The sequence below is a fragment of the Mustela lutreola genome, chromosome 15, assembly GCF_030435805.1.
Source record: "Mustela lutreola isolate mMusLut2 chromosome 15, mMusLut2.pri, whole genome shotgun sequence".
Taxonomy (NCBI): Eukaryota; Metazoa; Chordata; class Mammalia; order Carnivora; family Mustelidae; genus Mustela; species Mustela lutreola.
In genome coordinates this window covers 41,890,039-41,902,283 of record NC_081304.1, presented here as the reverse complement: position 1 = coordinate 41,902,283, position 12,245 = coordinate 41,890,039, and the positions used below count along the sequence as shown (strand labels likewise).

General features: G+C 36.4%; 1 protein-coding gene and 1 non-coding gene across 2 annotated transcripts in view; one reads left to right on the top strand and one right to left on the bottom strand.

Moving 5' to 3' along the window:
• Nucleotides 1-12,245, bottom strand: part of NLK (nemo like kinase) — a 170,553-nt gene that overhangs the window by 67,860 nt on the left and 90,448 nt on the right. The window contains exon 2 of the mRNA XM_059150511.1: nt 3,717-3,846. Coding sequence (XP_059006494.1) covers nt 3,717-3,846 — 130 coding nt within the window. The remainder of the gene's footprint in view (nt 1-3,716; nt 3,847-12,245) is intronic.
• Nucleotides 5,584-5,687, top strand: LOC131817196 (U6 spliceosomal RNA). The gene has a single exon (XR_009348385.1). It is a non-coding gene; the product is annotated as a U6 spliceosomal RNA (small nuclear RNA).

Sequence of the window (12,245 nt, the reverse complement as noted above, 5' to 3'; positions counted from 1 at the left end):
AGTAAGCCAGTCTATAGCATCCTTTGCCTTTTTACTCTCCTCAGCAGCAGAAACATTAGCATTAATAATGACTGCAGTTAAACAGCATGTCTGCATTCAGAGAAGCGTCCTGTTGGTCTCATATTGATATGATTCTTTATCCTACTTATGAACCCAAGGCCCTGATTTAGGTCAGACTATACAAAGAAAAACGAATCATTCTTCTTTGGCTCTATTATCTCCTCTTTGTCTTCTCTACCCCTCTGGAGTATTCCAGAATTAAAAGACTGGGAAAAAGTAACTCTGAGAGAGATCACTGAGGTTCTCACGCCAGACTTGGGAGATTTCTTTTTTCTGTCACTTCCATTTACTTACTCATTCTTCAGATAGATTGATTGCCTACTGTATACTTAGTGCTACTGCCTAAGGACAAGAAAAAGCCCCAGATTTGTATTGCAGGGGATATTTGCAGGAATCAGTGGACCCTTAAGGGGGCTCTGAATGGGCTTTAGAGGACTAGCGAAAGCCTAACATGACATAAATATTATGTGTATGTGCACTTTTCTAAAAGAGGATGCATAGCTTTTATCAGATTCTCAAAGGAGCACAAAACTGAAAACAAAACAGAACAAAACCAAACACAAAACCCCTTCAATCATGCCTTCACCATGCTGATAATATGCAATTATGTGTGTGCATAAACGCATGCACAAGTGCATAGATGGGTAAAGTAGACAACATTCTTGCCACGTTTTATAATAGCTCCAATTCTGACTAGACTCTGGTGATAAGCCTAGCTAACAACAACCTTTAGAAAATTAAACCCATTACTGTATCAAGGTGAATGCATCCTTAAGAAAAAAAAAAAAAAGTTTGTGTGTATATATCTCAATCAGTTAGATCAGCTAAAACCAATGAATTTGATACAGTGATTTTTTTTTTTTTAAAGTAGGCTCTATGCCCAACATGGGGCTTGAACTCATGACCTCCGACTGAGCAAGCCAGGCGCCCCTGATACAGTGACTTTGAAAGTTCTATTCAAAAGAAAAATCAAAGCCTCCGAGGGCTCTGTAACTATTCCTTGACACATTAGATGCCATCCAAATTAAAATCCAACCTTCCTACAATGGCCAGGGTAATCTTTTCTAAATGCCATTTTCATCATGACATTCTTCTCTTCTCCTTCTTTCAATCAAATCTTAATCTCAAAAGGCTCATCTTAAGGTTTATCTTCTCCATATTTAAAGCATCTCTGAGCTTGTAAGTCTACAACAATTTCTCTTTTCCTTAATATTATGGTACTTGTGTAGCAGCATTCACCTAAGCTTTAAAAAGTACAGATCCCTGGGCCTCAATCCCAGAGATTCCAATTTAGTGGGTCTGGGATGAGACCCATGAATTCGTCTTTTTAAGAATCACCTTTGATGACTGTAATATACTTCTAGGTTTGGTTGCCCAGCTTTCTCCATACATAAAACAGGCCGTCTTGCCTTAATACTTAACCATGCAAGCAGTCCCCCCAGGGCACTGTAATCATAGTATTCTTCACATTACTAAACTCCTTAAGGGTAGAAAGCCCTAGAAGCTAAATAGTTTAGGAATATAGGATGTACAGAATATATGTTTTCTGAATTAATGAACATGGGCTCTGAAGCAAGACAGACTCCAATCTTGTGCCACCCTGACCTGGGGCAAGTTACTTAACTCTAAGCTTTGGTTTTCTCCTTTGCAAAGTAAGGATAACAAACCCCATCTGACAAGATTTTTAAGGATTAAATGAATTAATGTATGGAAAGCCTCTACCACACATCCTGACACGCAGTAATAAGTGTTAAATACCTGATTCCTCAAAATAGGACATTTTAAACCTGTTTTGTATCCTCCACATGATGTCTCACTGCCTCTATACAGGACGTAATAGACATTTTTTGCCTTAACCACATCAAATACCAGCTGCTTCTTGGACTGGCATTCCATACATACCAGGAAGGTGGCACTGAGGAGCTTTTGGAGATCTCAGAGCACAGCATAAATTCATGATTTATAAAACAGTGGTGCCATACCATCTTCATCACTAACCATCTGTCTCACTTTTGAATATTCACAGAAGTCATACGCACTCACTTAATGAGAGAGCTCAGGAGCTCCAATTGGTTACTATGTTTTGATAGGTATGATTTTCAAGAATTTCACTTATTTCTTTTCTTACACTACTCACTGACACCACCTTTGTAACTTAATTAGTTACTTATAGGAATGAGTCACGAGCAAAAATACCAGTATATATAGATAGCAGCCTATTATACCATCCCTCCTTTATAAAAGAAGCCAACATAGGTCCAAATATAATAAACCACTGAAATCCTTAGTAAGCAAATTACTACTCCCTCCTTCAAAAAACTTCTTCACCATGGATACCTTTACTTGAATCTCTAACAGTGTAAATAAGGTTTGGCCTCTTTGATGTTGGGATGGTACTCAAACTCAAGAAATAACTAAGCAAGCACTAGATACCTTTCTAAATCACTTACAAAATTTGAGGGATCAGTCATAAATTAGCAACTCGAGTGGTATTTTCAAAGTCACTGAAACCAATTTTTAGGCAGTTCCAATTGACTGGAAGATAGCAATAACTTTTTCAACAAAGTTTAAGGAAAATGGATGTCAGAGGAGTAATCAATAAAATGAAATATGTCAAAGCAAGGAATTTCAAATAAACCTATCTATTTGATATTCCTAGTTTTACCAAACACCTCAAACTTTTCCAAATTTCTCTCTTAAAGTGAGACTTACACTTTGGCCAAAGTTCTAAAGTTCCTGGGCAAACAAGCAGTCAGACTCACAAGTAATTATTGTATTTCTGATAAAGTTCTTATTTTGGCAATTTAAATAACATAGGTTGAATACCAGATGAAGAATGTGAGGCAGTTTTTCTTTTCACATGAAATCGAAAACTTGAGTCTAATGCTAACATAACATCCCCAGGTAAGTTTTAGAGGTATCAAACGTTTACTTCGGGATTGAGGAGAAACTATCTCTCAAACCACAGTGATTCTCTTCATCATGAGTGAGTACACCATGAGTATCCTCTAAACACAGCCATAAATAAGCTAACCTATGTTACTTTAACAGCTATATTGGTTTTTAAGAAAAGAAACTGTTTCCCTACATTTTTATATTAATCTCTGATTTAAAATATTAAAAGTTAAGAATAAAGCATTTAAAATCAGGAACCGGGATGCTTGGGTGGCTCAGTCAGTTAAGCAGCTGCCTTTGGCTCAGGTCATGATCCCAGTGTGCTGGGATCGAGGCCCACATCGGGCTCCTTGCTCCGAGGGGAGCCTGCTTCTCCCTCTGCCTCTGCCTGCTATTCTGCCTGCCTGTACTCTATCTCTCTGGCAAATAAATAAATAAAATCTTAAAAAAAAAAAATCAGGGACCAATTATTTCCACTTAAATCACTCATAGTACATACTGCACTCTTTTTATGTTTAATATTAGGATCGTTCCTCAGCTAACTATTAACATTTGTTTTACATCAATTAATATTTATCTGTTGATTGATACACCTTAGAATTCACATAAATTTGCTCATTGTTCACAAAAAATAGTCTAATTTGTCTCAGGTTCCTAAACTTAATAACTTACACATTCCCTTTTTAACTCTCTTTTGCTTTCTACTAATACAATTAAGCATGCATAGGAAACAGTCTATCTCAAACATCAACTTCACTTACATTATCATGTTTAAAAAAACACAACATCTTCAATTCCCGGAAGACCCTTTTGCAGGAGACCAGATTCTGGAAGACGTTGGGCATCTTTTTGAGTGCTACTCTCTTTCCATCTCTTGGATCTGTTACTGACCTAAAGAAGCAATATTTGGGGGAGAAGGAAAAAAAGAAAAAAGAAATCAATTCCAAGCTTTGTTTTTCAATGTTTCAGAACATGACAATCATCTTTATCTTAGACTACTCAATCCACTTAATGTTTAAAAGTATCAGTGAGAAAGAAGATTTAAAACAAGTACACACTTAAAATCAAAGAGAATGTTTTGGCCATCCAACTTAATTGCCATGCTTTTTTTTTTTTAATCCTTCTCTAAATTTTTATAAACACTTTTTCTGAGAGGTCACTTAACAATTCATCTCAGGTAGGAGGGTTTTAGTGGTAAAGCCATTTTAAAAATGAGGGGTGAGTACAGATTAATACAACTTAAGTCCAATTAGTTTTATGCTTCATTTTTGGAACCAAATTCAAGATGGAAGAGATGTTCATTCAGATGTCATTTCGTTTAGTTAAACATAGAGAATTCAGACTTAATTTACTTATTTTGGCTTCTTACATAAATGAACATCTTTTAGTAATATGGATTTCAATCCTACCAGTAGCTGAACAGTATCCCCTCCTCAGAAGTCCAAGTGTCAACTTAGGGCCATAGCTTCTAGATTATGAAGACCTCTTCCCTTTTGCTTCTTATAAGCCTCTTGGTATGGTAACTGTGCCTCCTGTAGTTTTTCTTTAATAGCTCAGTGTCCCCCCCCCCCATTTTTAAAAAAAAAATCTTTTAGTCTTCTAACACTTGTATAACCAATTCCTTGAATTACATTTCCCTATGTTGGACATACTAGTATGGTTTCCATTTTTCTCACTGGACCCAAATGATACATATTAAATAGTGAAAGGAAACAAAGCAATAAATGTTAAATATGGCCAACTGACCATTTTATAAGTGATTTTCCATGAATTATCTTAACGCTTCTTTTCCTTCCACCCAATATATACGACTGGTTGTCCTTGTAGAATTTATTTCTGTCAAATTTATTTTGCTGATTCCTGCTTGTCATTCTCGGCTACCATCATCTTTCAGTTCCAGTTTCAGTCACCCAATGCTTTGGCTATCCTGCCCAGATTTGTGTCATTTAGAAGTCTGTTCCAGAGGTTATCAATGACTTTATCCAAGTTATTAAAACTTAGAACAGGACAGAATAGATCTCTACAACAGATACAACACTAGAAACCATCTATGAGCCTAACATCCAATTATTATTGAATTACTTATTTAACTACAACCACCTAGTTTATTTCTTCATCTTGTCCACAAGAAATCACTTATCAAATTGCCTTCCTGAAAACGAAGCATTCCTGTTACCTACTAACCTGTCTAAAGACTATACCAAACTTCTTTACGAATACCACGACTTCTTTATAAATTCATCTTTGTGATCTTAGTGATCATTTACTTCCTAAGTGCTCATGAAAACTTTTAAATGGTGCATTCTACTATTTAAACAGCATGAGGGGGTGCCTGGAGTAGGCTCAGTTCATGATCCCAGGGTCCTGGGACTGAACCCCACACAGGGCTCCCTGTTCAGTGGGAAGCCCGTTTCTCCCTGTCCCACCCCCCCTACTGTGTTCCCTCTCTCGGTGTATCTCTCTCTGTCAAATACATAAATAAAATCTTTAAAAAAAAAAATAGCATGAGGACGCTTCTTCTGTTGACTAAAAATCTGATAAAAAAATTAAGAATTATAATTTTTAGGTTTTCAATAGCTTGAACTTGAACTTAACATTGGCGATTAACGCTTAAAAAACACCTACCCAGTGCTGGCTTCAGCAACACATATACTAAAACTAGAACATAACAGAGATTAGCACAGCCCCTGTACAAGGATAACATGTATATTTGTGAAGTGTCCCATATTAAAAACAAAAACAGAACAACAAAAAACAACCTAAACCCAAAACAGATCTACAACATTGCCTAAAAATACACATAAACATAAAATAAGAAGGAAACTGGATATAGTATTACATTCAGACTGTTAAAAGTATTTTTTTCCTGTTCAGTACACCACTTCTTTAACTAGACTAGAAGACAAAAATGTCAATGAAATAGGAAGGAAGGAAAATTTTGGACCACACATTGTTGCCAGTGTCTCTTGAGATTTCCTTAATGTAGAATAGTTACTTAGCATTCCTTTGTCTTTGATGACACTGCCATTTTTGAAGAGTACAGGCCACTTATTTGTAAACTGCTCCTCAATTTGGGTTTGTGTGGTGTTTTCTCATGATTAGATTCAGATTAGGCATTTTTAACAGGAATAACTCACAGAAGTGAAGTCTTCTCAGTGAACATATTAGGAGGCACATGATGTCAATTTTCCCCGTTTGTGGTGATTAACTTTGGTCACTTGGATGAGGTGTCTGTCAGGTTGCCACATTGCAAAATTACTCCTTTTTCCCTTGGTAATTGTGTAACTGTTCTATTCCTCATCAAACTTTGACTTACGACCTTTAGCATCCATTGATGATTTTTGCCTGAGTCAACTATTACTATGATGGTTGCCAAATGGTAGCTTAATAGTTTTAACGTCTCCAAATAGCTAGTCCACACGTAAATACTCGTTTTAAAAAAGTGAGTAAATTGCTTTAACACAAGGCCCTTTCCCCAGGCCTCATATAGCACTACTTCTTCCCAACTTCTGACTTCTATTGGTCTTGACTCTACTACTCCTGGCCCAAGGTTAGTACTGTGCCTTGCAGTGTTTTAAGGTAAAATTCACAAAGTAGAATTTTATTTTATTATTCATGCAAAAGCCAGTCATGCCTGTGGCTGGTAACAATATAACACTAATGAATGTGAATGGCTGTGCAATAATTTCACGCCATGTTGAGTTTGTTCTCTCAACTTGACGTAGCAGACGCTTTAGTTCAGCTCAAACAGTACCACAGAACACAGATAAGTGTGGAAGCCTGTTACACAGGAATTCTTTTATTTTCTTTGTTACGGAAAGGCTTGCCGTGCTTAGTTCCTCTGTGTCTGCAACACCCTGGTTATTCCAACTGTACTTGTTAATGAAGCTCCAGCTGTAGAAATAATGAACAACATTTAGGGCAACTTGCCTCATTTCAGGAAAAAAAAGGAGCCGTCCCTTGATCTACAATTCACTTACTGGTCAGTTACTTTCTCTACTAAACACTGGAAGCCCTACATAGAACAGTGCATCTGTCATTTCACCTCATTATCTTCATGGGCAATCAAGTTATGCTAGAACAGGTATTTACTTCTTAGGTTTTAAATCAATGTTTGATTCTTAAACAGTATATTAAAAAATACAGTTTTAAGGTCTGTGGAAAAAGAATCCTTTCTTACATCTGCCCAGAGTACATCAATCCTTCTCTGCATTGCAAATACCAGTTCAACTGTTTTTTAAACAGAAGAATCGAGAAGCCTTTCTTCAGAGAAATATAGTCAGCCAAAAGAGCAGAAAACCAAAATAGAAAGCTTTTTAGATCTGGTGTGGTTGTTTTGTTGTAGAGCTTTCTTAATCCTAGGAACTCTGACCATTGCCACAAATCTGCTTAAATTATGGACAAGCAGAAGGGCTGGAATAAAACGAGAGTGAAGCTTATTGGGGGATACATTCCCAAGCACTTGAACCCAACATTAGAACAGCTTTAGATTAGTATAACTACTAAGCAAGAATTTCCAAGAAATTATATGCTCTACATTCATTTTATAAGAAGAAACTTTCCCCCATTTGGGTTAGCAGTTTTCAAGTTCATTTTTCTGGTACAGGTTCTTAACTATTCAAAGCAAATAAATAATTTATAATGAGAATGTTTCACTCAGATTGAGAAAATCAGGTTCTTCTAATTCTATTCACATAAACTTGTAATCAGCAATCTTCTATATCTTTTGCTATACACACTACAATTACTACGTCAACTGTACCAATACAGTATGTACCTTAGTAACAGAACCTCCTAACTAGACTAAATATTTAGATTATTGCCTTTGCATTCATTTTGAAATTCATTTCCTTAAAAGTTATCTTTATTTGTATTTAGATTAAGTCAGCTTGAGAAAATAATCACAAACTATGAGGTAAAATTTCTGACAACGAATAAATCTTAAAAAGAATGTATCTTATCTGTAACTTGGTCCCTTTTATATGTTCAAGGACACTATAGGTTAAGGAATAAGGAATTTTTTTTTTTTCTTTAAAGATCTTATTTATTTATTTCACAGACAGAGATCACAAGTAGGCAGAGAGGCAGGCAGAGAGAGAGAAGGAAGCAGGCTCCCCGCTGAGCAGAGAGCCCGATGTGGGGCTCTATCCCAGGACCCTGGGATCACAACCCGAGCTGAAGGAGCCGAAGGAGCCGAAGGCAGACGCTTAACGACTGAGCCACCAGGCGCCCCAAGGAATGAGGAATTTATTTTTACATCTCTTTGGTCTTTCTAACCATAATTTTAACAGGCTATAGTTTGTGTACTTCGACATAATTCATAAAGTTGCACATTATTCAGAGGAATAAACTTTCCCTGCCTCCACCCAAAGATTTATGAAAAAAGATGCTCATGGTTAGGTAATTTGTTCCATCAGTTGGGGTTTTCTGATGTTTGGTTTCTCTTTTATGTTCATCCAAATTTGGTATTTGTTGAGTTAGTTCTACATATAACATATAAGAAAGAGTTCCTTTTTTTTTTCCCCCCAAGATACTTCTACTGAGCTGATCCTCAAATTTGTTAATCTGATATTATAAGGAAAAAAGACTTATTATTTATTTTTTTTTAAAAAGATTTTATTTGTTTATTTGACAGACAGAGATCACAGTAGACAGAGAGGCAGGCAGAGAGAGAGAGGAAAGCAGGCTCCCTGCTGAGCAGAGAGCCCGATGCGGGACTCGATCCCAAGACCCTGAGATCATGACCTGAGCCGAAGGCAGCGGCTTAACCCACTGAGCCACCCAGGTGCCCCGGAAAAAAGACTTATGTAACAGCTAAACCGAAGCAGTAAAATTGTTCATTCTTTTCCTTGTATCTTGACATTCCAATATTGATCAGAAGAAGCAAAACATCTACATTTACTTGAAAGAGTTAAATATGAACTTAAACATCCTCTAACTCTGTGTTTAAATAAGTATAAATAGCAGTGATCCCAGCAGGTGAGACATCCCTGAGCCATTCTGATCTGTAGTGAGATCCCCAGGGGTGCTGTAAGGGAGGAGAAATAAGACACAGGCAAATCACCCAATATCAGGCTGTCATATTTATTTTCAAATACTTGTTACTAATGAATAAGATCTAACTTTTAAGACCCCAGCCCCCCACCAATTATTATTGGTTAAGTTAAAATATAGATGCAAAATCCTCTTCTATTAATTCTTGTTGGCCCGAAAGAATTTTAGTCCTTTAAACCATGAATTAATAATTTCATCCTTGCTCCAGATGCTGGGAAAGACATAGAGACTCTTACTCCTTAGTCACTGTCAAATATCTTTGTGAGGAGTATGACGTGCCTGCAGGAAAGTTGCCACACTGTCTTTTCAGTAGGGATTTTCTCACATTGGTGGGTGAACACGACACAGCCTAGCATACCAACTCTAGGAAGTTTCCATGGCCCACTGCCCACAGTTCTCTCCTAGAAACAGACCCACGAATATTGTATGGGAAGGAGAACCACCCGCAATGAAAGACAGGTTTCTGTACAAAGATAAAAGAAAAAAATTCACAACTGCACCTTCTTCTTATATTTTAACAATTTATGCTGAAAAAGGGTTATAAGGGATAACCAAAACAAAAACTATGTAACACAAAAATGTGCTTGCTTTTAATACCACCGATGACTTCTTGAAAGATGTGTTCGGTAATAGGAATACTGAGAAATACAGAGATTTAAAAAAAAAAATTATAGAATGACAATTTTTGTTGCACATTAGATTTAAAAATATAGAAGACACCAAATAAAAGAATGGTTTTGTTTACACAGGTTTATAGCAGCACAATTTTGATGATGTTGAAAAACTATAATGAATTTAGAAATGCAAAGTTTCACAGACCGGTACCCCCTGGGGCTAACAGTACATTATATGTTAATAAAAAATTAAAAATTAAAAAAGAAATGCAAAGTTCACATGACTGGAAAAATCTGTGTTTAATTGTTTATTATTTAATATTTTAGAGGCTAATATTTTAATAATTACTTAACATAAAATTTAAGTCCTAGTATGCTGTTAGTTAAAAGTAAAGTGAACATACCAACCAACATACCAGTAAAATGTAAATTTTGAAATAAAAAGGAAAATCTGAATATGGCTTGGAATTATGGTTATAAATCAAATGTCCATATGTTCTAGGAATGTATACTTACGTATACATAGGTGAAATGATAAGAGACTTAAGATTTCCCTTGGGGCGCCTGGGTGGTTCAGTGGGTTAAAGCCTCTGCCTTTGGCTCGGGTCATGATCCTGGGGTCCTGGGATCAAGCCCTGCATCTGGCTCTCTTGCTCGGCAGGGATCCTGCTTCCTCTTCTCTCTCTGCTTGCCTCTCTGCCTAGTTACGATCTCTGTCTGTCAAATAAATAAATAAAATCTTTTTTTTTTAAAGATTTTATTTATTTATTTGACAGAGAAATCACAAGTAGATGGAGAGGCAGGCAGAGACAGAGAGGGAAGCAGGCTCCCTGCTGAGCAGAGAGCCCGATGCGGAACTCGATCCCAAGACCCTGAGATCATGACCTGAGCCGAAGGCAGCGGCTTAACCCACTGAGCCACCCAGGCGCCCAAATAAATAAAATCTTAAAAAAAAAAAAAAAAAAGATTTCCCTTAAAATACTTCATCAAGGACTGTTGAAACAAATGAAGAAAATGTTGATAATTACTGAATCTGGTGATCGGTGTAATGAGGTCAAACTATTCAAAAATAAAGAAAATACATGTTTAAAAATTTTCAAAATAAAAACAATGAAGTGAAAAAAATTAAAGATACTATTTATAATATAAAAATATCTGGTATCTGGGATTAAAGCTAACAAAAGCTAAGTAAGCAACCCCTCTACATAAAGACTAAAAAACATTATTGGGAGAAATTAAAGATATAAATAAATGAAGAGACATAACATATTCACGGACTAGAGAACTCATATTATAAAAATTTCAATTCTCCCCAAACTGATTTATAGATTCAGTGAAATTCCAACCAAAACCCCAAAAGATTTTCTTTTCATGGAACTACACAAATTAGTTTTAAGTCTTTATCGAAATGCAAATATGCCATGGACTGCTAAAACACTCTTGAAGAAGGTGGGCAAAATTGGCTCTACCACATATGAAAACTTAACATAAAGCCACAATAGTTTAGATAACATAACTCTGGAGCAAGACCAAAGAAATGGAAATATGAACCCAAAACAGACTCTCACATATAGAGAGTCACTTGGCTTGTCATAAAGGTGTCTTTGTAGAAAGGAAGGCTGTGCCATAAGCTATTGTCTCTCAGGTTCAAACCCATCTGTTTAAACACAACTCTATAATATTGCGGCTACAACTCCGCAAACCACATTTTGGTTTTGCCAACTAGTTCCATGTTGGGCTCTCCCAATATGGGGCTTTAGAGCAGACTACAGAGTTGTAGGAGTAAAAGGGGACTTGCCCCTTCCTGTGGGCTACCTGCCTGTCTCTTGTTTCTGGGTCACCTTAGCAACACTTCTTCACTTCAGCCATGGCAACGCCTTCTTGTAACTGCAGCTGAGCCCAGTTTATAGTCCCCGTTTGCAGAACAAGCCTCACTGCATCCTCCACCCCAGATACCAGCACTAGTGAGCTTGTATTCTCTTCTTAGATAACTGAATTACTGCTGCACGATGTTCTAAGTCTTAATAATTCCAAGCTCTTCCATGGTATTTTTCTAACTATAGCAGGAGGTAGCTGTTAGTGTACTCTTCTTGTCTTTTTTATTACCTACAATTTTAAATTTTACAAACAACTTTACAGGTAATCAGTACCCCCCCGCCACACACACATTAAAAACTGTTTAAATAACTGGTATGGTTTCTTTTTCCTCCCTAGACCCTGACAGATACAACATTCTTTTCAATGTATGGTATAGAACAACTAGATATCCATATGGAAAAACAAAATGAATCTTTACTCTTATTTCATTCTGTACACAAATTCCAGGTGGATTGTAGATAATAAATGTGAGAAGCAAAATCATACAGCTTTTAGAAGATAACATGTAGTAGAATATCTTTAAAACACTGGGGCAGGGAAAGAGTTCTTCAGTAGGACACAAAAAACGCAAATCATAATACAAAAGAAAAATTCATGTATTTTACTACTTTAAATTCAAGAACTTCTTTTCATTTTACGTACATTGTTAAGAGTAAAATGCAAGTCATGCAGAAGACATCTGTACTACACATATAAGGAATAAAGTGCTTATCCAGAGACATGCAGAATTCACACATACCAATT